A 27,619-nucleotide genomic window follows, 5' to 3' on the forward strand; every position below is an offset into this window, starting at 1 on the left:
TATGTGAGGATACATTTGCTGTAACATTATGGCTGCATCAATATTCAGAGGAAAATGGCGCCGTACATGGATAAATAGACCACAGGCATTTAATACCGTAATACCTAGCGCCATGATTGTGCTATCCGGAAACAAGCAGCAGTGAGATCATTTAAATGCAGACCACAGCTAGGAACAAAAAAGTGAGCATAAACAGGTTATTTTACTGCATAAAAGGGGGCATGCAGTGGCATTATTACTGTGAGGGGGCCACTGAGGGGCACTCCTACTGTTAAAGCATTACTAAGGGGCAATATTAATTTGATGGGACGCAGTGGGTATGGCTTAGTGTAAAAGGCTTGTCTTTCTAGGCATTATTCAAAAGTTGGAAGCTTTACAGTATCACTGGAGAAGGGTCATGCTGCTGCAGCACTGCTTGCGGTTGAATTTCTACTACTTGAATCTTCTATATATATCAGAGGAAAATACAAGCACCACAGACATTACAAACAATCAAATCGCAGTTCTAGTAATATAATAACCATTTAAAATACTATAATATCAGGGCATATCCTGAGGATGAGCCAGTCCTGGTCCTGGTCCTCAGCTCTGACCAAGTATATGGGTCATTTCCTACTACCGTATGTAGGAGTTCAGGTTCTTCAAGTATGTGATACCAGCAAAGCAACAACTGTGCCCTCTGCTGGTGATAAAGTGTAACTGCATCACAGAAGAACATCCTAATGAGCTGCAGACAAGTCCATGTGTTGTACTTAATTCACATTACAGCGGAGATCTGGAGCCCGATGTCACAGTTGTCAGCTCTGCGTCTGACTGGACATAGATCAGCAGGCTAGCTGTAGCCCCCCCTAAAAGACAAGAATGATGGGGTGATCCACATTAGCCATTTTATATATAAAATATGACATAATACACACCAAGCTGCTGCAAAACCTCTTTACAAAGCTTTACATCAATCAGTTATCTCTCAGCCCCTTGTTACCTCTAATACTCACCAGTGAAAGGCCGTGTTTCCATATGCACATTTCACATCATCCCAGGACACCTAAAACACACAGAAAACATGTGACGCCATATAGTGCAAATATACCACACACTGCTGATATAGAAGACAGGCTGCAGAGGGGAGAGCGGCCTCACCTTACAAACACAGGGGTCACATCTAACACTGTATGATGCCATATAGTGCACATATGCTGCACACTGATGATATATAGAGACTGGCTGCGGAGAGGAGAGCGGCCTCACCTTACATAAACAGATGACACATATGACGCCATGTAGTGCACATATACCACACACTAGTGATATAGAGGATGGGCTTTGGAGCAGATGGGAGAGGTCTCTCCTTACACACACAGGAGTCATTGAAGAAATAGCATCCACCATCCCTGCAGCCGTTAAAGGAGATGTCTCAAGGCAGCAGTGAAATTTTTTTTTGCCCAGTCCCCCTTCTTCAGCATACATTACTAAGTACCAATGTAAATGGCTTTTAAAGCCGGTTCCTACTTACAGTTCTGGCGTTTCATGAACTTATAAAAAGTTTCCCAAAGATGGCCGCCGCTTCTTCTCCCTGCGCTTGCTTCAGCCCGACGTGCTCGCTCCCGAGACGCCGGTCACGCTTCGTTTTAGCAGGGAGCTGTCCAGTGCTGATCCTTTCCCCCTGCACAAGTAATCCAGGCTTCGTTATAGCAGGGAGCTGTCCAGTGCTGAATTCTCAGCAGAAGGTACTGTAATGCCTGCCTGCAATTCACTTGCCACTGTTTTAGATGAAATAGTTTTTTCACCTAAATATATGTGTGTGTATATATGCGTGTACACATTTTATATCTATCTATCTATATATAGATAGATATAGTATACGTGTGTATGAGTATACGCGTATTCGTGAGTGTATATATACACACACATTATATATATATATACCCACACGTGTTTTTTATATGCGTGTGTATATATATGTGTCAGGATACAGGTGTCAATGAGAAGTGTGCCCACCAGGAGCCCTGGTGCAGGTATCAGTGAGAAGTGTGCCTACCAGGAGCTCCAATATGGGTGTTAGTGAGACGGGTGCCCACAATTAGCCCTGATACAGGTGTTAGCAAGAAGTGTGCCCACCATGGAACCTGATACAGATGCCAGCAAGAAGTCTGCCCACCATGAGCCCTGGTACAGTCGTCAGCGAGAAATGTGCCCACCATGAGCTCCAGTATGGGCATCAGCGAGAAGTGTGCTCATCAGAAGCCCTGGTACAGGTGCAAGAAAAATAGTGTGCCCACTACGAGCCCCGGTATAAGCGTCAGCGAGAAGGGTGCCTACCACGAGCCCCAAAACGGGTGTCAGCGAGAAGTGTGCCCACCATGAGTCCTGGTACAGGTGTCAGTGAAAAGTGTGCTCACCATGAGCACTGGTATGAGTGTCAGTGAGAAGTGTGCCCACTATAATCTCCTATACATTCCTCGCTGGCATTGAATCAATAAGTAATTGGATTAGAGATGAGCGAGCACACTCGTCCGAACTTGATACTCGATCGAGTATTAGACTACTCGAGATGAGCACCATGCATTGCTCGAGTAAACTTCATTTCCCGTCCCCGCATGTTTAGCGGCATTTTTTAGCCAATAAACATGCAGGGAAGGCTTTACCACTTATCTACAAGTCTGTGGGCGGTGAATTAGGGCTAGGTATCTGCAGTATACAGTGGCTTAATTATTTCTGGTGCAGCTCAGCGTCTCTCAAATCTACCAGTCTCTGTGTGCGATCAATTATCCCTATTTCTCAGCTCTATACACTGGTTAAATTTGTTCTGGCCTTGTTCAGAGTTTCTTAAAGTCTCTGTGTGTGGTGAATTAGTCCTAGATCTCAGCGCTACACACTGGTTAAATATTTTCGGGCCTAGCAGTCAGCATCTCTTATCTACTGTTGCGTTCTTACCGGATGTGCAATATTCGTAAACAAAAGAATAGGCACAACTGTGCAACGTTAATACAAAACTAAGGGAAATCCTTTCCCCGCGAACCCCTATCCTGGGAGGGAGCTCTGCCTACTCGGAGGGGCCGATCACTTGCGACAGGTGCGGACCCACAACTCGTACCTAAGCCACTAATAATTCCCTACCAGGGAGCCCTGATACAAAAAGGGAACAGTACACCATAACCGCAATGGTACTTAACTGAAGCAGCAACTGCAGCAAGGTGGAGGAGCTCCAGTGGCAGGTTGTGCTCCTCAGCAGCAATCCAGGAAGCAACTGAAAATTGACCAGCACTGAGGTCAATTCAAGCATAGTTTATATAGGAACAGGGCCACTCAGAAACAGGTGAGGACTGACATCACTCATCCAACCACCACACCCCTCAGCTCCAGGAAAGGTAGAGACACTGCTAAACCCTGGTCCGGCCTGAAAGCAAGGTGAAGACTTTAGAACGACTGCAACATCTACAAGTCTGCGGTATACAGTGGCTTAATTATTTCTGGCGCAGCTCAGCGTTTCTCAAATCTAGAATAGGGTAAGGGTCGAGGTCGAGGACATGGACACGGGCGTCTGAATGAGGGTGTGGGCAGAGGCCAAGGTCCTGGGCGGGGTGAAAGTGCCTGCTGCTGAGGGATTAGTAGAGCGCCGCGTATCTCTACTCCCCAGCTTCATGTCCCATTTTGCAGGTCCGCGTGGTAGACCATTATAAAAAGCACAGCAGTGCAATCAGGTGCTGACGTGCATAGCGGATAATGCCTCCAATACTTTATCTAACACCCATTCTTCCACGCAGTCCACTCACGCCACCCAAGGGAATGCACCTTTGAATCCTACGGCTGCTCCTTCTTCCTCCCAGCCTGGTCACTCCAGGAAAAGGAGAGATTATGAAGAACAGGCATACATACACCCAAGAACTCTTCTCAGGACCCTGCCCTAAGTCTGAATAAACATGCAGGGAAGGCTTGCCACGTGAGGACTTTGTCGTGATCGATGCCGAAAAATATGGAACTTTCACAGACTCAGGGTAATAAGGGTGGGGACTTCGAATTACTGTCTCAAGAGCTATTTGTGGATGATGAGGATTAGACATAGTTGTCTGTCAGTGAGGTGGTTGTTAAGGCAGTAAGTCTGAGGGAGGAGCAGACTGAAGAGTAAGAGGAAGAGCTGGTGGACGATGAGGTGACTGACCCCACCTTGCTTGCAAAGCCTACTGAAGACAGGGCTTCAGAGGGGGAGGCAGGTGCTGCAGCAGAACAGGTTGGAAGAGGCAGTGGGGTGGCCAGGGGAAGAAGCAGAGCCAGAGCAAATAATCCACCCACAGCATTCCCTCGTGGCAAGCCTCCGTGCAGAGGGCTAGGTGTTTGAAGGTCTGGAGGTTTTTTAGTGACAGCACAGACGACCGATGAACAGTGCTGTGCAACCTGCACTACCAGCCTGACCATCACCAGCATGCGCAAGCATATGATGGCTAAGCACCCCACGAGGTGAAACGAAGGCCATTTACCGCCTGCGGGTCACACCACTGCCTCTTCCCCAGTGTCACAACCTGTCACAGAGATGCAATCCCCTCCCAGGACACAGGCACGAGCGCCACCAGGCCTGCACCCACACCCTCACCTCCACGGACCTCCACGGTCGTCCACTGCCTTCACCAATGTGTCCCAGCACAGCGTTCAGCTGTCGCTAGCCCAATCGCTGAAACGAAAGCGTAAATGCGCGGCCACCCAACCACATGCAAAATCTTTAAACGTGCATATCGCAAAACTACTCAGCCTGGAGATGCTGTCATACAGGCTAGTAGAAACTGAGGCTTTCCGCAACATAATGGCGGCAGTGGTCCCTCGGTACTCAATCCCCAGTCGACACTATTTTTCCCGGTGTGCCGTCCCCGCCCTACACCAGCACATCTCTCGCAACATAAACTATGCCCTCACCAACTGGGAAGGTCCACTTAACCACGGACACGTGGACAAGTTCTGGCAGGCAGGGACAGTACATCTCCCTGACGGCACATTGGGTGAAGTTGGTGGAGGCTGGGACCGCGTCTGACCCTGAGTCTGCTCACCCCCAAGGATTGCGGGTCCTACCTTGGTGAAGGTTTCTCCGGTGTATTATGCCACCTCCTCTAAACACCCCCCTCCTCCTCCACCCCCTCCACCTCTCTATTACCACGTGTGAGCACGTCGGTAGCTTGAGGCGCTGCAGCACTGCGGTGGGGAAGTGTCAGCAGGCCATACTGAAAATACTCAGCTTGGGAGAGAAGAGGCACACCACCCAAGAGCTGTTGCAGGCTTTGACAGAGCAAACCGACCAGTGACTTTCGCCACTGAACCTCCAACCAGGCATGGTCGTGTGTGATAATGGTCGTAAACTGATGGCGGCTCTGCAGCTTGGCAGACCAACACATGTGCCATGCCTGGCCCACATGTTCAATCTGGTGGTTCAGCGCTTTCTGAAAAACTACCCCCATTTGTCTGACCTGCTCAGTAAGGTGCGTCGTGTGTACGCCCATTTCAGGAAGTCCACCACAGATGCTGCCACCCTCAGGACACTGGCCCTTCCAGCTGCCAGTGCACCGACTGCTGTGCGACGTGCCCACGTGCTGGAATTCTACATGTTGACCAGACTGTACGAGCAGCATAGAGCCATTGTAGAATACCAGCTGCAACATGGCCGGCGGAGTGGTAGTCAGCCTCCACAGTTCTTCACAGAGGAGTGGGCATGGATGGCAGGAAACTTTGAGGAGTCTACACAAATGATGAGCGGTGACGCGGCCATTATCAGCGTAACTATCCCACTGCTTTGCCTGCTGAGAAGATTGCTGCTAAGCATAAAGGCCGTTTGCAGTTAGAACAGGAGACGGGGATGACAGTATGTCGCTTGATAGCCAGACCACCCTCACACCTGTTTCTCAGTGCGTATTGGAGGAGGAGGAGGGGAAAGAGACTGCTACCCACACTGCAGAGGGTACCCATGCTACTTCCCTCATATCTGTTCAGCATGTATGGGGTGAAGAGGAGGAGGAGGATCATGAAAGTCATCCTCCTAGTGAGGACAGCGTTGTGTTGCATATTGGGTCACTGGCACACATGGCTGACTTCATGTTAAGCTGCCTTTCCCATGACCCTCGCGTTAGATGCATTCTGGCTAACCAGGATTCTCGACTCACGGTATAAGGAGAACCTTTCCACTCTCATTCCCGAAGAGGAAAGAAGTACGAGAGTGATGCAATACCACAAGGCCCTGGTGGAAAAGCTAATGCTAAGGTTCCCATCTGACATCCCTAGCGGTAGAGGACGCACTTCAATGGGCCAAGTAGCAGAGGATGCGCGGGGATCAGGCAGCATGTCCAGCGCAGGTAGGGGAACACTCTCCAAGAGCTTTGCCAGTTTTATGGCTCCCCAGCCAGACTGTGTCACCACACTGGCTGAGTAAGAGGGAACAGTGTAAAAAGATAGTGAGGGAGTATATAGCCGACGGTACCAACCCTCTGCTCCATACAACTATTGGGTGTCAAAGCTGGACACATGGCACGAGCTTGCGCTGTATGCCTTGGAGGTGCTGACCTGCCCTGCCGCTAGCGTCTTATCAGAGAGGGTGTTTAGTGGGGGGATCATCACGGATAAGAGTACCCACCTGTCAACTGACAGTGCCGACAGGCTTACAATCATTAAGATGAACAACGGCTGGATTTCGCCACCGCTCTTCTCCTCCGGTGGAAAGCAGCGGAACATAAAGATTCTCTTAGCTGGAACAGTAGAACCATGCATCCTTTTTAACCGCAAAAAAGGGGAGAAGTTGCTTGGTCTATCCTGCTCTGATCTTCCTCCTCCTAAACCAGCATGTAATCACGCTGAACAGCCAATTTTTCAGAGGGCCAAAAGGCTCTGTTAAAACTAATTTTTTCAGGGGGGCTGCCTTCAGGCTCTGTTAGCAAATTAAGCAACTAAGAGCTCTATCTTTAAAAAATGTTTCTGGGTTTCACCTGCACCGTGGGTAAACCAATTTTTTAGGGGTTCACCAGTACTCTTGGTACACACATTTTTGTGCCCTTCGCCTATACTCAGAGCAAACCAATTTTTCCAGGCTTCGTCTAAACTCATAGCAAACTAATTTTTCTGGCCTTCGCCTATACTCACAGCAAACCAATTTTTCAGGCCTTCGCCTATACTCATAGCAAACCAATTTTTCTGGGCTTCGCCTATACTCTTAGTAAATACATTTTTGAGGTGTTTGCCTATACTCTTGGTACACCAATTTTTCAGGGGTTCACCTATACCCTTGGTAGATCAATTTTTCTGGGAATCCGCTATACTCTTGGTACGGAAATGTTTCAAGGGTTTGCCTATACTCTTGCTACAGAAAGGTTTCAAGGATTCGCCTATATTCTTGCTACAGAAAGGTTTCAGGGATTCGCCTATACTCTTGCTAGAGGAAAGGTTTCAGGGGTTCGCCTATTCTCTTGCTACAGAAATGTTTCAGGGGTTCACCTATACTGTGGGTATACAAGGGTTTCCCATAGCAGTGTTCAGCTATCTGACACATACACAGAATGAATTGTCCTGCTTTGCCCACTCCAGTTTCTTCACGGTTCATGCAGTCTTTGGAGCGATCAAAGGAACCGTACCTGAGTTAATGAGACTTTCACAGGGTCACTGTATTGCTGTGGTGACAACTTTGGGAACACCTCCTGCTTAACTTAAATCTTCCATTTTAGAAAGGGTTGCTAAATTTTGCTGATGCTTGGAAGTACTAGCATCCGAGTCCGCTTTATGCCCGCGTTAGTTGAAGGTGTGGGCAGAGGCCAAAGTCCTGGGCAGGGTGGAACTTTGCCAGGTTTGGCCAGTGGAATTTCTTCATGGATCATCCAGTCTTTGGAGCGATGAAAGGAACAGTAACTGATTTCATGAGACGTTCACAGCAGTACTAGCATCCGAGTCCGCTTTATGCCCACTATTGTTAAGGGTGTGGGCAGAGGCCAAGGTCCTGGACGGGGTGCAACTGTGCCAGGTTTGGCCAGTGGAATTTCTTCGTGGTTCATCCAGTATTTGGAGCGATGAAAGGAGCCGTGACTGACGGCACATTGAGTCAACCAGGTGGAGGCTGGGACCGAGTCTGACCCTTAGCCCACTCACATGCTTTCTACACAGAGGATTGCGGGTCCTACCTCGGTCACGGTTTCTCGGGCTTATTATGCCAACTCCATCTCCTTCTTGGGGTCTGGGGATCAGCGTTGGTCGACATGCATTTTCTCTCGTGTTACCAGTTATCTGAGACACTGGTTTGGACCAATCAAAAGAAGCGTAACTGAATTAATGAGACGTTCAGAGCAATACTAGCATCCGAGTCCGCTTTATGATTGTTGAGGGTGTGGGCAGAGGCCGAGGTCCTGGGCGGTGTGCAACTGTGCCAGGTTTGGCCAGTGGAATTTCTGATCACCGCCGCAGGACTGAGGGCACACCGCCGGGGGAAAGCAGTTTGACCAAACTGCTTTCCCCCGGCGGTGTGCCCTCAGTCCTACGGCGGCGATCAGAAGCGTTGCCTCCTTTATTAAAGTACTGGAATTCAATATTGCGGATCTGGGCGGACTTTATTCATATACATCTGGAGTCATCACTTCAAGGAGGAGAATTCTGGACACTATACCCCCCTCCTACTAAGTAAGTGTTCATGTGACTGGTGATCTTGTATCTACTGGATTGACTGCATCTGCATTCTTTAGATCACTGTATCGGGTAGCGCAGGACGCATCTCTAGTTTGGATATCTTGCTGGGGTCCCTCCATGCTGGCACGATTTGTGTAATCAGTTGTTGTACAGTTTGTGTTGGGTGGCCATGTGATGTAATGCATCTACCTATGGGGATGAATCTGGGACCGCTTGGGCCAATCCATGGTCTTGACATCTTGCACATCTTGTGATGGCTGCAGTATGTAGATGGGCATTATCCTGTTGGAAGATATCATTTTGGATGGTGACCTTGAAGGGTATGACAATTTGGTGTACCACTCTGTCCAAATACTGGCAGGCACTCATTGTGCCTTCAACCATCACCGTTCTGCTAACTGACTGTCCCCCAAACCATGACTCCAGGAGTTGGACATGTGTGGCACTCTGAAATCACAGCAGTGAGGGCCCTTTCTTCAAAATGCCACAGATAGTTGATGGTTGTCACTTTGTCCTAAACAAAATCCAGACTGGTCGCTAAATACAACTGTCCTCCATCCATCAAAATTGGGATTATTTACCCTGGAAAAAAGACAGCTAAGGGGTGTTCAAATAAATATGTATAGGACTTCCGCTTCCGGCCCCATGGAGTAGGCAGCGGGGAGAACAAGCTTCGGCATCAACAGTAGCTGCTGTCGGCTCCCTGTGCTGCTCCCCCACTCTGCTATAGCAGTGGGACTCAGGGAGGCAGCGGTGACAGGACAGAGACAGCAGCGCCAACCCCTCCAACTACACTACAGTCCGTGCTGCAGCTCTGCCGGCAATACATCCTGGCTTACATACCACTTACAGGAGAGGAGGCACAGAGCTGCAGGAAGCTCCACTGTCATCATCTGTCATCATCTCCTCGGCTACAGGACTGCAGGCAAGAGAGCAGGCTCTGCTAGAAGGTGCTCCGGGACTGGGTGGGCACAGCAGAGCAAGCTGCTTAAAGGGGTTGTCCCGCAAAAAGAAGTAAGGTTAAACACTTCTGTATGGCCATATAAATGCACTTTGTAATATACATCGTGCATTAAATATTGGCCATACAGAAGTTATATACTTACCCCCCTGTGTTGGCGTCCCCATCTCCATGGCGCCAACCAAATCCTTCGCCTGGCTCGATTAGGCACGCTTGCGCAGTCTGCCTCTTCTGTGCCGTTGAAGGGGCCGCTCCAGCATGCTCGCGCCGCACAGGTTGTCTGCGCATGCGCAGACCGGCTGTGTGGCGGGAGCACGCTGGAGCGGCCCCATTCAACGGGACAGAAGAGGCAGACTGTGTAAGCGCGTCTAATCAAGGAGAAGGATTTGGCTGGCGCCAGGGAGATGGGGAAACGCCAACACGGGGGGGGGGGGGGGGGGCGCCCTGTAGGTAAGTATATAACTTCTGTATGGCCAATATTTAATGCACGATGTATATTACAAAGTGCATTTATATGGCCATACAGAAGTGTTTAACCTTACTTCTTTTTGCGGGACAACCCCTTTAAAACAGTGTGAAGCCACATAACACTGAGGAGGAAAAGTAAACCCTTCCGGCCCTGCACACTATTTCATAAAGCAGGAATCCCCAGGTGTAGGGGACACACATTAAGAGAAGCAATCTGCTTATTAACTCCCCATTAGGAATATACAGGCAACAGTATATTCTTGTTGCAGCCGTTCTGAGGTTCCCACCTTGCTTTCAGGCCAGACCAGGGTTTAGCAGCATTCCTACCTCTCCTGGAGCTGAGAGGTGTGGTGGTTGCAAGATTAATGTCAGTCAGCACCTGGTGCTAAGTAGCTCCGCCCCTATTTAAGCAGTGCTAACTGTTATTCCTGTGCTGGTCAATTCACTTCAGTACTATGTTGGACAGCGGCAGAGCAACACAGAGTGGTGGAAGCTCTTCAGTATAAGCTAAGTTCTTTACTGTTTGGTTTGGTTTGGTTTCTCCTTTTGTTTTGTGCTAGGGCCCCCAGTGAGGGACTGGTCAGTGGCCCAGGTTCGAGTGCAGGCTCGCACTTATCAGCGCGGTCGGTCTGCCGAGTAGGCAGGGCCCCCTCCCGGGTTAGGGGACGATAGGAAGAGCATTCCCCTTTAGTTTTTGTTTCCTTTTGCACAGTTGTGCCTTTGATTTATGTTATTGAGGTTGCACGTCCAGAGGACGCAACAATTCTCTTCAATGCAGAATCACTGAGTAGTGGAAGGTAGAAAGGAGGAAACAGCAGTCAGAGGAATATAGGTATAAGCTATTGAACTTTTACTATCATATCTGCTGACTTTCCCAACCCTGCAAATTTTCGGACACTTGTTGCAGAAATACCATAATTTCTAACTGCTGCATCAATCCATTATATGGAGGAGTTCGTTGTTAAGATGGGGTGTACTAAAACAAAACAAGTGGAGATGTCTGCAAGGGTTTCAACTAAATTATTACCAGATAAAGATGACAACCCTAGTGACAGCTCCCTGCCAGCCCCCCCCAGATTGTCCCTTGACATCTGAACACGATAGCCTTGCCATGGGGGATGCAACGATGCTGGACTATAAAACTTTAGCGATAGAAGTAGCAAAACTTATCTCTCCAGATATACAAGAAACTTTGGCAAATACGGTGGCGGGCACGTTACGCGAACTCCGAGATACGGTTTTCCAACATGGTAACAGGCTGGAATCAATTGAGTCGGAGACGGAAATAATATCCTCAGAGCAAAATGCGACAACTAAATGCGTGGAAAAATTGATGCGAGACAATAAGTATCTTTGGGACCGGCTGGAGGACTTGGAGAATAGATCCAGACGAAATAATCTACACATTATTGCAGTCCCCGAATCTTATTTACAAAAGGACTTGCGCCAATTATGCGAACTTACTATCCCTAATACACCTGGGATTGCACACACATGCAAAGTTGAAAGAGCTCATTGTCTGGGTCCAGACTTGCGTTCAGCTTCTACTATGAAGACCCCTAACAACAAATCATGTCCGAGACCAACAATAGTGAAGTACTTGGACTACACAGATAAAGCTTTAATTTTACGAAACTTCAAGAGCTGCAATAATACTTTGGAGATCGAGGGTCATAAAATTCAAATTTTTGCAGACTATTCAGCCGAAGTTCAACGCACAAGAAAAGCATTCTCCCCAATTTGCTCAGAACTGTATAAGAAACAGCAAAAGTTTGCACTATTGTATCCAGCAACATTGAAGGTATTCTGTTCTGAGGGAGTTATTCTAACATTTCAAGATCCAGATAAAGCAGAGCATGATCTCCCCTTAAAGGTGCTCGGAGGGTCGCCTGAAAGGCAGGGAGGAAGACCTTCCCCCAAGACACAAAAAAGCAAGAACTGGAGAGAAGACGATCCGTCATCATCTGCAGCGCCTAAAGAACAACGTTGCAAGAATACTTCGGCGTCAGCGTCTCCCCCTTGAGGCTTCTGGTCGGGGTCGTGAGTATGCAGTATTACAGGAGGGACATTTTGGGGGTAACAAAGGACTATCTAAGGACACTTGGTAAAAATGGAACGTTCCTTATGCACTGAGGTTGAAAGAGTTTAGTAAAATGCAATTTGTTGGAGTGGAGTAGAAATTTAAACATGAACAAAAATGGAGGTTCACTCCATTTGATTCCATATCGTGATTCACAAGGGAGCGAGAATACCATTGGAAGTTTAAACTTAGGGACGGTCGCAAATAAGCGTCTCTAGTCAATCGTTGCTTCCAATTGCTGCCTACGAAGTGAAATTAAAGGAAGTCGACTTATGTGCTCTTCTTGTGGGCTTATGCTAGGCATTTTACCCTAAAGGAGACAGCATTATATTTGATTTTATTTTGTTTGTGAAAGTTATAGTTCAAAGTTTCGATACCCGCGGGACAGCCTTCTGGTAGTTGATGTAATTTTATGATAAGTTATAATTACAGCATTCAAGATTATGAAGATTGTATCTTGGAATGTTAAGGGTCTCAGATCACCCCCAAACGGTCAGTCATACTTCGCCATCTTAAAGGACTGATAGTAGACATAGCGTTACTCCAGGAAACACATTTGACTAAAGATGATTATTTCCGTATGCGCCGGATGTGGGTGGGGGAAATATATGGCTCACCAGCAGTACATTCTAAGGCAGGGGTGCTGATACTTATTAAGAAAGGTTTAAATCTTGAAGTGCAAGACCAGTGGCATGACACAGAAGGGAGGATTATTTATCTGCGCATCAAAATGGGAATGGAAAATGTCAGCATTTATAATGTGTATGGCCCTAATACAAGCAATAAACAGTTTATGACACGTTGGAACATAAAATAGTGGGGGGAGATTTTAATGCAGTGATTAAAGCGGTAGAGGACCATCGTGGTCAGGCGGTTAGGGTCGATAACATTAGAAGCCAAGACACTAATCTCCACAATTTCTTACAAGCATCCAAACTTAGGGATATATGGCAGGAGCTCAACCCGGAGGGACGTGAATTCACACACTATTCGCATGCACACAACTCATGGTCCAGAATAGATTATATGCTAGTGACACCCCACTTGATACTCAAAATATCTAGTATTTTCATAGGGGAGATGGTAATTTCAGACCATGCTCCAGTAGTGCTATCTCTGAGAGAGGGGGTCCCGAGAGGTACTGACTACTTGTGGAGATTCCCATTATATCTGATAGAGGATGAAACTTTTTGTGCTTTTCTGAGGGGATGGTGCTTAGAATATATGTCTGATAATGAAGAACACGCAAATAATCCCCAGTTGTTATGGGACGCGGCCAAAGCCGTAATCCGAGGCAGGATAATTGCATATGTGATAGCCTTAAAAAGAAATATTATGGATAAAATAAGCTAATATAGTGCACAATTACGCAAGGCTTACACTAAGTTCCAGGGAAATCCAAATGACCATAACAAGCAGAAATGGATGACAGCAAAGGAGTCCTATGAATCTTGGCTTCACAAAAGAGAACAGCTATCATATTCGCGAAAAGAAGCAAAACTGTTTAAATACAGTAACAAAGCAGGGAAAATAATGGCTAATTTAGCAAGAGGGCCCTTTCAGAGATCAAATATTGTAGGCTTGAAAGACACTTCAGGAAAACTACAGTTTAATCCTCAAGAAATTAATAACTTATTCTTCAGGTTTTACTCAACACTCTATTCGCAGTCACAATCGGGAGTGGAGGGGGTGGAGGACATGTTTTCAGACATAACCTGGCCCTCGCTGACTGAGGAACAAAACTTGGAACTAAATGCCCCCATAGATCTAACAGAAATTAAGGAGTGTATTAAAAATTTGGGAAATAACAAGGCCACGGGACCAGATGGATATTCGGTTGAGTTTTTCAAGATCTTAAAAGACCAGACTGCCCCACTACTTGAAACCTTGCTTAATGGGTATATGCGAGACAGTCCCATTCCCTCTGAGATGAACACAGCCCATATTAAACTGTTACCCAAGCCCGGAAAAGATCCTAAGGATGCAAAACCGTACGGACCAATCTCCTTAATCCATACCGACCTAAAGTTGATGGCAAAAATTATGGAAAATCGCCTTGCCAATATCATGCCCCATTTAATTTCCCCATTGCAAACTGGCTTTACAAAAGGACACTCGGCCATCATGAACATTCGGAAAATCTTAACAGTGCTTGATGACATAAAATTACACCTTTCTTCCCATCCCACTCCGGCTCTTCTTGCAATAGATGCAGAAAAGGCATTCGATAATGTCTAGTGGAAGTGGCTAAAAGTAGTGATGGACAGGATGGGCTTTATAGGACTCTTCTGCTCCTATCTATGACAGGACAGTGGATACAAAGGAATCCGGACACGTTAGATGAATTTTCTTTGCTTTATTTGCTTCTTAGGCTTGTGCAATCAGGTACATGGTACAACAAGAACGCGTTTCGGCGTAATACCTTGTTCACTTCAATGTATGTTGCATGGTTTACTGATTTATAGGTTAAAAACAATTAATACTGATTCAAACTACCTGATATGTTAACTCCTTCATTACATTTGGTTTGCTGCCGGTTCACTTCCCAAAGAACCTGCTGCTCAAACCTTACTAAGTAATTGACTCTTTGTATATCAAATGCAAAACCCTTGTGGCACTTATAAACCTTTCATTAAATGCAGTCATATTATGCATCAAAAATTCCTTTTTAAATCATATTATGACATATATTCAACATTGGTTGTGACTGAAAACATTTCATAGAATTTATTCTGTGTGTGAAAACAATAAAACCATCAATAACTAACTTATACAATAAACTGTTGCAATAAAAAAATATATTTGGCACATTAGTATATGTATTAAATAACACACTGTCATAATGTGGTCGCATTAAGGCCATATAAGAGACCCACGAGAGAGAAAACACTTCAAATATCCTCTGAATCTATTACTATGTTTTGGTTTACAAATAAACATATAATTCAAATTGATTTTACATGCATTTTATAATAACCGCAATTAAAACGCACAAAAACCGCAAGAGAGTAAAAATTCCGAGAACCTTCCCTAAAACTATCTTAGTATATAATTCGTAAAAAGACATTTATTCATTGATAATTGCATGCTTATTATGTTATAACCGCAATATAATTGCAATATAATCGCAAAAGAAATGCAAGAGAGGAAAAAGTGCTCAGAATCCTTTCTAGAACTAACTCCGTGATTAGGTTATTGGGTAAACATTAACTCTAAATGGTTTCATGTTTGTTGTGCTATAACTATAATGCAAACGCATCGTAATCGCATGCAAACCGCATGGAAACGACAATTATTGGAATTTATTCTGGAACCATCTCTATATCGTGATACATAAGTTAGTATTCAGTTTTTAATGTTTGTATATTTATCATGTCATAACCGCAGTGTTATCGTACTGTAATCGCATAAAGATCTATTGGGAGTAAAACAGTCCTGGAATCTTATTTGACTAAGGCCGCCTGCACACGGGCGGAAATCCCGCGGCGGTATTTACCGCGGGATTTCCGCCACTGAAAGTTTGCATAGGAGTGCATTACAATACGCACTCCTATGCTGACGGCCGCGGTTTGGCCGTGCGAAATCTCGCGCGGCAAAAAAACCGCGGCATGTCCTATTTTTGTGCGGGGCTCGCACTCACCCGGCCGCCGGCTCCGGTCTGCACGTGCGCCGGCTGCGCGGCAGCCGGCACATGAAAGAGCCGGGGCCGCCAGGCGCGGGTGAGTATATGCTCGTCCCTGCAGGCTCTCGGCTCGGGTCCCGCGGCGAGAATTCTCGCTGCCGGATCCAACCCGCTCGTCTGCAGGCCGCCTAAGTCATTTCCATATTTATGTTCGTAAATGAATATTTGTTTGATAATGACTAGATATTAAACATACTATAACCATATTTCGATGGTATATGGACTACGTGTGAGGAGACCCATTGAATTTTTAATATATTGTTATCCCTCCAGTGTGTGATGCTTTATTCATTTTATTAGTTTGCAACCAAAAATTTTTTATTAACAGCCTTAATACAGATATAATAGATCAGTTTTTATATTTAACCCCTCTGGTTGCCTGGTATTTAAGGTGAGTATCCAATAACCTTCCCGTTTAAGTACTGCTGAGCGATCCACTTTTTGTTTTCTTTGTTTAGTTATCTTTTCTATTCCAAAATATATAAAATTTTTCATACTTCCACCATGGACTTCTATAAAGTGTTTCGCTACTCCTGAATGGTTTTTATTACCTTTTTCCACATTTCTAATATGTTCTGTCATGCGCGTTCGTAGTTTGCGTATAGTGCAACCTACATACATGAGTTTACATTCTGTGCACATTACCATATAGATTATGTTAAAGGAATTGCAATTCATATATCCCTTTATCTGGAAATGTTTTACCCCAGAGCTATCACAGAAACTATTACATTTGTGAGCATATTTGCATGTACTGCATTTTGCACTTCCACATTTTACAAATCCATTATGTGTTAACCAGTTTTTGTTGGTACTAGTTATTTTAGAGGAGAAGGAACTAGGAGATAGCGTGTCATATAGATTTCTACTTCTTTTAGCTACTACCCTTACCCCCCTACTTAGAATGTCTCTAGTTATTTTATCTTGGTACAGTACAGGCAAATATTTCAAAAATGTTTTTTTAATGCTGTAAAACTGTTCACTGGACCTTGTAGAGAACACTAGTGGATTGTCTCCACTTCTATTTTTATTATGTGAATCTACTAACAATTGATTTCTATGTTTTTTTTCCATTTTACGGGATGCTTTCTCAAGGAGACTTTTTTTATAACCTCTTTCTTTCAATCTATTGGTTATTTCAACTTCTGTTTTTTTGTAATCTTGATTTGAAGAGCAAGATCTCTTGGCTCTAATCATTTCTCCCATTGGTATTGCATTAATCACGTGTTGTGGATGTGCACTACGTGCATGTAATATTGTGTTGCCTGCAGTTTCCTTTCTAAAGGGTTTGAAACTAATTTTCCCATCCATATTAGATCCTATCAAAGTTAGATCCAAGAAGGATACAGTATTTTCCTTCCATTCACTGGTAAATTTCAGATTATACCTGTTTTCATTAATATAAGCACCAAACTCTTTCAAAGTGATGTTCATATCCTCCTGTGCTTTTTTTATCCAAATGATGATAATATCATCAATATAACGAGCATACCACACCATGCGGTCCTTAAATGGATTATCACAACAAAAAATAAACTTGGTCTCCCAAAAACTCATTGTTAAATTTGCAATAGTTGGTGAGAAACGAGAGCCCATAGGTGCTCCCGATATTTGTAAATAATATTTACTGTCAAACACAAAAAAATTATGTGAGAAAAAATTCAATAGATAATAAAATTAATTCTTTCAATTCCATTGTATAATTGCTGTGAAAATCTAAATGATATTTGATAGCCATCAGGGCCGCATGGTGCGGTATGCTTGAGTATAAATCAACCACATCACATACAATCCAACATGAATTAAGATCCCACCTGAATTTTTCTAATTGCTGTATAACCATTTTACTGTCACGTAAATATCCAGGTACCCTCCCGACCAAAGCCTGCAGGGATCGGTCCACCCACGAGCTAAGACGCTCACAGGGTGAGCCGATCCCTGCTACTATTGGTCGGAAGGGAGGAGGAAAAATTTGTTTGTGGACTTTAGGTAGTCCATAAATGACGGCCATAGTTGGATTTTCTGGAACCAAAAAATTGGCTTCTCTGTCATCCAGCAAGCCCATATTGAGACCTTTTAATACAAGATTTTTCAATTCTTTCAGACATTCGTCCGTTGGATCCACTTCCATTTTCTTATAAACAGTCTCATTGGTCAGGATTTTGTTAATTTGCGCGGCATAAAATGCAGAGTCCATTATTATAATGTTACCTCCCTTATCTGATTTTTTTATGGTTATATTTTCGTTGTCAGTTAGTGCTTTTAATTCCTTTCTCTCTTTAGATGTTAGGTTATCTTTATTCTTTGCAATTTTTTCTTCTTTCCTTTTTAAATCCAGAAGTTCTTGTTCTAGCACGAACTGAAAATCACTCATATGATCAGATTCAATAGGATAGAACTTTGGATTTGAGATCCTGAAATCCACTTTATTTCTTTCTTGCTGTTGTGTTTCATATGTATGACCACTTTCTTTTTCAAGATCTGTCAAATCTATTAAGGCTATGATTTAATTTCCCCATTGCAAACTGGCTTTACAAAACGACACTCGGCCATCATGAACATTCGGAAAATCTTAACAGTGCTTGATGACATAAAATTACACCTTTCTTCCCATCCCACTCTGGCTCTTCTTGCAATAGATGCAGAAAAGGCATTCGATAATGTCTAGTGGAAGTGGCTAAAAGTAGTGATGGACAGGATGGGCTTTATAGGACTCTTCTGCTCCTATCTATGACAGGGATGCTCGCTCTCGCCACTTTTATTCAACCTTGCAATAGAACCATTAGCAAGACTACTAGAAGGGACTATAGGGATCGAAGGTATCAAGATCCGGGACAAAATGGTCAAGACAATGCTATTTGCGGATGATATTTTGTTGGCACTTGGTAGTCCACACACTGATTTGCCACGGGTTTTTGCTATATTAGAATCTTTTGGGAAGAAATCAGGTTTCAAGGTAAACACTACTAAATGTGAATTGCTGGACATATCCCCCCATGGCAAACTCACTGGCATAGATCTCAAAAGCTGTCCTGTCAGTATAGTCAAAAATAGTATTAAGTACTCGGGAATAAATATAAACAAGAGACCAGAATCCCTTTACTCTCTAAACTATCCCCCATTGATACTAAAGATAATAAAAGAATTGGATGGATGGGGTAATCTCCCTCTCTCCCTTCTGGGCAGATGTCACCTAATTAAAATAGTTAGGTTCCCAAGACTCCTTTACTCTCTGCAGACAATACCCCTCTTACTACAAAGGTGCAACTTGAAGAAATTGCACACGGCATTCATGACCTTTATGTGGTCTCGGAGGTGAGCACGTATTGCCCTGAAAAAATTGATGCTCCCTAGGAGTGAAGGTGGAGTAAATTTCCCAGATATCTGTATGTACAATGTTGCTAGCCTTATGCGACATTCTCTGGACTGGATAAGGGGATGTAGCGATTTTTCTAATAATGACTTAGAGGCGGAATTATTCAACCCATGAAGCTTAAACGCCCTCTTGCATACAGGTTTTTCTAATCTTCCTATTGAAAGTAAACATTCTATATTGGCTAGAGACACTATAGCAGCCTGAAAAATAGCCCGTAGGACATATGAGCTGCCATTTAAAATCTCCAAACATATGGACTTGTGGAATCACCCAAAATTTAAAGAGGGAAGGGAAAACAAAATGTTCAAAATGTGGCGACAGAGGGGTATCATAAAAGTTCAACACCTTATACACCCAGAAGCTCCTAGATATAAGTCTTTTCGGGAGCTGTGCATAGAACACAATTTACCGACGTCACATTTCCTCTCATATGCCCAAGTACGAAACTTCTTACAGAAAAGACTAACCGATATAACAAAGGAGGCAATAGCTAACCCTATCGATACACTAGTTAAAAATCTCTCACATAAATAGTCAATTTCTGTTTTATATAACAAATTTAGAGAGGGGTGGGTTACGGAGTACAGCTCTAACTTGTTCAAAAAATATTCCCGCGACCTACAGGACCCGGAACTTCCCGAGGGAATGATTAAGAGCTGGATCTCTGTGAGAAAGGCGATCTCAAATGAACAGTGGCGGGAAACATATTTTAAAATAATCCACAGAGCAATTTATGGGTTTGACAAACCGCAGAATCCAAATGGCCCAACAAGGTTGCAAGGTTGCCCTAGATGCATCACGCCTAAAATCGGATTTCTTACATGGCATTTGACAATGCCCAAAGATAAGTAGATACTGGGTTGAGATCCAAAAGTTGGTGCAATACATAGGGGGTCAGAACCAGCAATTAACACCACAAGTATTTTTACGTCACCAATTTCCAGAACAGATGAGAAAGGTCAATATGACACATACCATACTTCTGATCGGCAAGAGGTGTCTTCTGAATAACTGGCTGCTACCCAAACCCCCGGGTATAAATGATTTCTTACAACAGTTAAAACACCTCCTGAAAATGGAAAGAACTGAGATTGAGCGATGTGTGGAATCTCAAGCCCCTAAGTTTTTCGAAAAGTGGAGGGATTTCATGGAAAAATTTCTTGGCCACAGGGAAATTATAGAATGTATGTCACAGTTCACCAACACTACTTGGTACCATAATAATGATAATGTGAACAGACTAGGATTATTGAAAGTAACGTGACTGACTGGGGAAGGGAGGAGGTCGCTAGGGGGATACAAAGCGGGATAGTTATATTCAGTTAGATGTTATTTGTTTAATAAAAATGTTGATTAATAAAGGGATATGGAGGGAGGGGGGAAGAGGGGAATAAAATGTTTGAAGACATATAGACGACTGAGAGTTAATCATCTTTACATAAACTATGGAAATTGTTCAGTATTGTATTATAATCAATCACAGCAATTTATCTGTAAGAGTAATATATGCTGTGCGGTCTTCTTTTTGAGTTCTATTTATAATATGCTCATGTTTGTATACTATGAAAATGTAAATAAAAATGAGTTATCAAAAAAAAAATATATATATATATACACACATGAAGGGACTATACAAGGATCTCTCCCATGATCTGTTTACACCCAGGACTGCGACGGTAATGAGAGGGCATCCGCTACATCTAGAAGAAAGCAGATTTTATCGCCAACACAGAAAAGTGTTCTTTACTGTAAGAGCGATGTAAGCAGTGAGACTGTGGAAGTTAATCCGGGTATACAGGCAGGTAGGAACTATTAGGGGTTAATCCAGGGAATAGTCTGATTGCTATTAGGGCTAATTGGCTGCTGTCTCTTGGGGTTTTTGCCTTCCTCTGGATAAACAACATAGGAGGATAAACAAGCTGAACTAGATGGACATTGTCTTTATTCAGCCTTACATACTATGTTACTATGTGTCCGGTTGCATCTAGCAGTATACCAGGTTAGTCGCTGCTGGCAGTACAAACAAGATAACGGGACACACTGCATGGGGGTCCGGGAATGCAACCCAGCTTCAAGCAATTAGCTTATAATTGTTCATGGCGTGATTGTCTGTACTACTGCTTGGATCCATGCTGCAGTTGCTTGTCTACAGTAGCTGCTATCCACACAAGTACTGGAGTCTTCCTGTGTCCACTGAGTAACCACTCTCTGTACTCACATAAGGAGGAGCCATGCAAATGCAATCACAAAAGTTTATGTGCTCGTGCAAAACTTCAGATCCTAGGCGAGGATCGCCTAGGATCACAGGTACTCCCCAAGTTGTTGGTGCCTTGTCAGATTGGCTTCCGGAATTTCACTCGGTCCGGTCAAGCTTTTATTGATTTGGGTGCTGCCGCCAATTTGATTAGTTTAAGTTTTGTCAGACCTTTGATGACTGAATTCTCGGCGTTAAAAATTCCCATCCGCTTCACTAGTATTGATTCTACCCCTCTGCCTGCAGGGATTGTACAATGGAGGACTCCCATGTTACAGTTCACTGTGGGTGTTCCCCATTCTGAGAATCTGTTGTTCTGGGTAATGAAAAGGATATCTGTTGATGTAGTGCTTGGTAGTGCTTGGTATAATCCTCACAGTATGCCCTGGTTGGCACCGCACAATTTTGATTGGTCCACTCGGGAATTGACACATTGGGGGTTCTCCTGTCATAGTCACTTAGCTACTATATCCATGTGTTCAGCAGATGCCATACTTATTCCTAAGTATTTGTCCGATTTTCATGATGTATTTTCCAAGAAACCGTCTGAGACTTTGTCTCCCTTAAGTCCTATATGTCAGAGTCTCTGGCCAAATGACATATCAGGCCGACCAGTTCCCCTGCCTGGGCAGATCTCTTCTTTGTAGAGAAGAAGGATGGGACATAGAGGTCTTGTGTGGATTATCAGGCTTTGAATAAAATTACAGTGAAGAACCAGTGCTCCTTGCCCCTGATTCCTGACTTATTGAATCAGGTGGTAGGGGCCCACTGGTTTTCCAAATTGGACTTGAGGGGGGCTTACAATTTAATTTGCATCCTGAAGGGTGATAAGTGGAAGACCGCATTCAACACCTCGTTTGGACATTTTGAATGTCTAGTCATGCCCATCAGACTTTGTAATGCCCCCGCTGTATTCCAGGGATTTATGAACGCAGTCTTCCACGACTTCCTGGGAGTATTTTTTGGTTATATATCTCAGTGACATTCTGGTGTACTTCCCAGACTGGGACTCACATGTGCGGCACCTGAGGCTGGTTCTGACCCGTTTGCGTGAGTACCAACTTTTTGTCAAGTTGGAGAAATGCATTTTTGGTACTAAACAAGTGTCTTTCCTTGGTTATGTGATTTCACCCACGGAGTTTCAAATGGAGTCTGATAAAGTCGCAGCAATCTCCCAATGGGTCAGACGAGATAACCTGAAAGCTCTCCAGCGGTTTTTAGATTTCGCAAATTTCTACCGTAGATTTATTAAGAATTATTCTGTTATTGCTCAACCCCTGACCGATCTTACCAAGAAGGGTGCTGACTTGGTAAGATGGTTGCCTGAGTTCCTAGAAGCTTTTAGTCGTCTCAAAAGGGAGTTTACTGCTGCCCTGGTGCTAGTACAGCCTGACGCGCGGTGACCGTTCTTCATTGAGGTCGATGCATCTGAGGTGGGGGCTGTATTGTCTCAGGAAGTCAACTGGAGACCTGGGTATAGTCAATGTGCGTTCTTCTCGCAGAAGTTCAGTTCAGCGGAACGTAACTACGACATGGGTAATCATGAGCTATTAGTGATTAAGTGGTCTCTATAAGAGTGGGGTAAAGCATCCCATTACCGTGTACTGATCATAAAAACTTGGTATATCTCGCCAATGCTAAGAGACTCACGGCTCGTCAGACCAGGTGGGCATTGTTTTTCGCCAGGTTTAACCTTGTCATTACATATATTCCAAGGGAGAAGAACGTGAAGGCAGATGCCCTCTCACAGAGTTTCGGTTCGCCGGAAAGTGAGACAGTGGTTCCCGAGAATATCTTGGCACCTGTGGTTGTGGTGGCAGCTGTAGAATCTGATCTCGTTCCTCATCTACAAAATTGCCAGCAGGACGCTCCCTCGGGGGTGCCGGAGGGCAGATGGTTTGTGCCAGAGACCTAGCATTTCAGAATCATTGAAGAGTCTCACTCATCTGTTCTCACAGGCCATCCGGGGGCTCAGGGGACTCTGGATCTTTGTACTAGACACTACTGGTGGCCAGGAATGTCTCGGGATATTTGCGGCTTTGTTAAGGGATGCTCTGTCTATGCACGCGGTAAAAGTCGGCGTTGTCGTCCAGAGGTGCCTCTGAGACTGTTACCGGTGCCTTTTCGTCCGTGGTCGCATTTATCGGTAGATTTTATCACTGATCTATCTGAGTCTCAGAAGTTCACCACTATCCTAGTTGTGGTAGACTGTTTCTCCAAGATGGCACATTTCGTGGCGTTAAAGAAGCTACCTTCTGCGATAGAATTTTCCATGATTTTTGTAAAAGAAATCATTCACCTACATGGGGTTCCCGAGAACATTGTATCTGATTGCAGTGTTCAGTTTGTTGCGAAACTTTGGCGAGCCTTCTGTAGAAACCTGGGAACGTTGCTTTCCTTCTCATCAGCATTCCACCCGCAAACTAATGGTCGGACTGAGTTGAAAAACCAGGATTTAATGCAATATTTACGGTTGCTTGCTAGCAAAAAGGCTCATTAGTGGGCAGAATTCCTGCCGTTTGCAGAGTTTGCACTAAACAACCATACTTGTTCTTCCACTGGGGTATCTCCATTCCTTTGCGTATATGGTCAGCATCGTCGCTTCCTTACAGCTATTTCTACTCCGTTGGCCTGTCTTGCAGCTGATGTCGCCACAGATGCGCTGCAGGGGGTACAGAAGAACCTGGAAGCAACGGGGGCTCGTATGCAGTTGCGTAGTGGGAGGTGTATGTCGGTATCTGAACCTTACAGGATGGGTCAGAAGGTATATTTGTCTTCTAGAAATCTCAAATTGAAGGTTCTTTGAAACTGGCGCCGCGTTACGTGGGTCTCTTTGTCATCACGCAGGTAGTAAATCCGCTTGCTTATGAACTTGATTTGCCAGCTACATGGAGGGTTCATAGGGTTTTTCATAAGTTATTGTTGAAACCTTTTGTCCCTTCAGTCCTGAAGATCATTCCTGGGTGGCTGCACGTGAAGTCCATGCCCCAGTGTTGGTGCGGCTTTTCCGTCTGTTTCCGGATAAGCCTGGACTTGTTGGGGGGGTCCCGGAGGTCCCTCGTCAGAGGGGCGGTAATGTTGCCATGCGGCAGTTGCTGGTCCTCCCGGGGCGGCGGTGTGTGGGGTCCCGCGGTTGGGGCGTGCTCCCCATGGCTTGTCGTCCAGGGGCGCAGGTGGCGGGCTGGCGTGGTGCTGGTGACGCGCAGCAGTGAGTGCAGGTGCCGTGCACGAGCTCCCTTTTATTACATTCTGTTGGGAGTTGGCTGTCTCCCTCTCTCTGCCCCTGGGCAGACACTTTTGTTTAAAGGTCGGGCAGAGACTTGCAATCACTGCCAGTTATTGGTTTCCCTCAGTTTGCTAGCTAGTCTGCCTCTGTTGGTCTCCTGCCTCTGTCATCTTGTCTGCTATACTTTGCTATTGTCTGCCAGGTTTTTCCATCTGCCTCAGTTCTGCTTAGTATTGTTCGTGTTGGTTATTTACATCTGCCTTTTCTGTCAGTATTCTAATTCTACCCTTTCCATCCAGATACGCCAGCGTCCCTTTCCGGTCCCTAGTGAGAGTACTGCCCAGTTGCCTGCCTCGGGTTAGCCAGGAGTGGAGGCAAGCAGGCAGAAACAGGGGTTGTGGGTGAGATCTAGGGCACGCAGGATGGTGTATCAAGGGTAGTATACCGTAACAATTAGTGATAGACATTGGAAATCTCTGTACCACCATCACCATGAAGAGGACACTGGAGTTTGAAAGTGAGGAAAGTATTCAGTAAAAAAAAAGTGTGCACACACAAACAATTACAGACAGACAGTAAGCAGGCCTGCTCGGTAGAGACTTCAATGTATCACTCTAGTCATCATTGGAGCTTTGCATTAAGAAGCTATTTGCCTTCCCCCTCGTTGTGCACAAGTTTCTCGGGCACCTCTTCATTGAATACAGTCCTCTGTCTGGGCAGGACACTTTCAATTTCTACTAGTGTATGAGGGGGTACCCAAAGGAAACAGAAATTGTCTTCAGGTAGGCGTTACTACTACTGTCACTAGGTGAATGTCAGCGAAATTCTGAGGGGGTATGACAGCTGACGTTCTTGGGGACGGTTGCTTTCGGCTCCAGCAATTTTTTGTTTTTCAACAAGTTGTTTCTTTTTGTCTATTTTGTGATGGTCAATTCATATGAACAATCTGCAACTGTGCCATTTTGTTTCCTTTTCCACTGCTACAAGCACTTATAGAAAACAAAATTGGATGGAGCATGATGGGGTGAGGGTGTGATACATTGTTTTGTCAAAAATTGCTTAACGCCACAGCCGTCTCAAGGTTGACTCAACCTTCCATCCTTCTGAGGTTGGTAAAATAAGTAACCAGCTTGCTGTGAGGTAAAAGATGACTGGGGAAGGCAATGGCAAACCTCCCCGCAAAAACAGTCTGCCAAAAAGACGTCACAATGTGACGTCACCCTAGGAGTCGTCATGACTCGGTGCTTGCACCAGGGGACTTTACCTTATAGGACGTACAGGGTATGTATGCAGGGGGATCGTGGGTCAATCCCGCTCCATAGAATGCCAGCTGTTTCTTATAGCTCACACCCACCCGCAACAGCTCCGATAAGCCGCGCCGCTGATCGCAGTTTTTAACCCGTTAAATGTCAATTCCGCATTTAAATGCCCCGATTGATGTTCAGGCGTCCCCCACTGCCCCCTGTGATAAGGCTGCCATGATAGATTGCCTGACAGACTGTGATATAATGTAATGCTACGGCATTACATCATACTGCAGGAGTGATTAAACTATCGCAAGTTCTTGTCCACTGTAGGGACAAGAAAAAAAAAGGAAAAAAAAGAATTTTAAAAAGTTTTATTAATTATTCAAAAAAATAAAAGGTAATAGAAGATAAAAAAAACCCTTTGCGATAGTTTTAGGAGAATCTAAATAATAAAACGAGAAAACATATTTGGTATAGCTGCGTCCATAAAAGTCCAATCTAACAAAGTAACGCACTATTTACCCTGCACAGCGAACTTCATCAAGAAAAAAAATTAAGAATGCCACAATTACGCTTTTTTGGTCACCCCATCGCCAAGAAAAAAATTTATGAAAAGCCATAAAGTCGTACATGCTCCAAAATGGTACCAATAAAAACTACAGGACGTCCTACAAATAATAAAAAAATTAAATATTTTTAGAAAAAAATAAAATTAGTACAGAAGAATATATATATAAATTTGGTATCGTAATATTCATACTGACCCATAGAATAAACCCCCAGACATCTACGACGATGAATTGCTCAAGAATTATTATTTTTTAAAAGAGAAGGGGGAGGGGTGGAGAAAAACCCGAAAATGGGGAAAAAAGTGCCGCATCCTTAAGAGTTTAAGCAAATAGGCTAAAACAGGAACACCTGGAGACGAACGCAACCTACCACAACAATGTCAGCTGGCATCATACCACCTCAGAAGGGTTCTGTGACATTCAACTAGCGGTAGTTGCAATACCCGCCCATCGGAAGATGATTTCTGTTGCTTTTGGGTACCCCTTTACGCGTTTCGCTGTCCTGCGACATTTAACACTATCACCCCAACTCACTATTGTCCGTCTTTCTTACCGTTGACCGCTCGTCTTCTGGAAGTTGTTCCGGGCTTAGGATCTCAAGCAGATCTAGAACTAGTGGGAAGGAGAACGTTCCGTTTGCCTTCTGTACCTGGGAACCTGTTTTATAGAGACGTTTTAGGTGAATGGTTAATGTGCGTGGCAGAGAACAGAGCCGTATGACCTGCAAACAATCAGACAAACAGCGTCCAGCGTGTGGGGAGAAGTTATCATAAACTAGTACAAGTTTTCACCATGGCCAAAATCTCTGCTTGCTGTCAGTGGATGGACACATTTATCATTCAGCTATCCTCTTAACTAGGGATGAGCGAGTATACTCGCTAAGGCACTACTCGCTTGAGTAATGTGCCTTAGCCGAGTATCTCCCTGCTCGTCCCGAAAGATTCGGGTGCCACCGCAGCTGACAGGTGAGTTGCGGCGGGGAGCGGGGCAGAGCGGGCGGGAGAGAGAGATCTCCCCTCCGTTCCTACCTGCTCTCTCCCGCAGCTCCCCGCCCCGCGGCGGCACCCGAATCTTTCGGGACGAGCAGAGAGATACTCGTCTAAGGCACATTACTCGAGT

At 44.8% G+C, this 27,619-nt stretch overlaps 1 protein-coding gene across 1 annotated transcript in view; it reads right to left on the reverse strand.

Moving 5' to 3' along the window:
* Window positions 1-721: 721 nt before the first annotated feature.
* USP18 (ubiquitin specific peptidase 18) overlaps window positions 722-27,619 on the reverse strand; it is a 51,642-nt gene continuing 24,744 nt past the window's right edge. The window contains exons 8-10 of the mRNA XM_066589788.1: window positions 27,054-27,221; window positions 996-1,045; window positions 722-848 (exon numbers count right to left, since the gene is read on the reverse strand). Of these exons, the coding sequence (XP_066445885.1) occupies window positions 833-848; window positions 996-1,045; window positions 27,054-27,221 (234 nt within the window). The 3' untranslated portion in view covers window positions 722-832. The remainder of the gene's footprint in view (window positions 849-995; window positions 1,046-27,053; window positions 27,222-27,619) is intronic.

This window comes from Eleutherodactylus coqui, chromosome 2 (genome assembly GCF_035609145.1).
Source record: "Eleutherodactylus coqui strain aEleCoq1 chromosome 2, aEleCoq1.hap1, whole genome shotgun sequence".
In the NCBI taxonomy this organism is placed as follows: domain Eukaryota; kingdom Metazoa; phylum Chordata; class Amphibia; order Anura; family Eleutherodactylidae; genus Eleutherodactylus; species Eleutherodactylus coqui.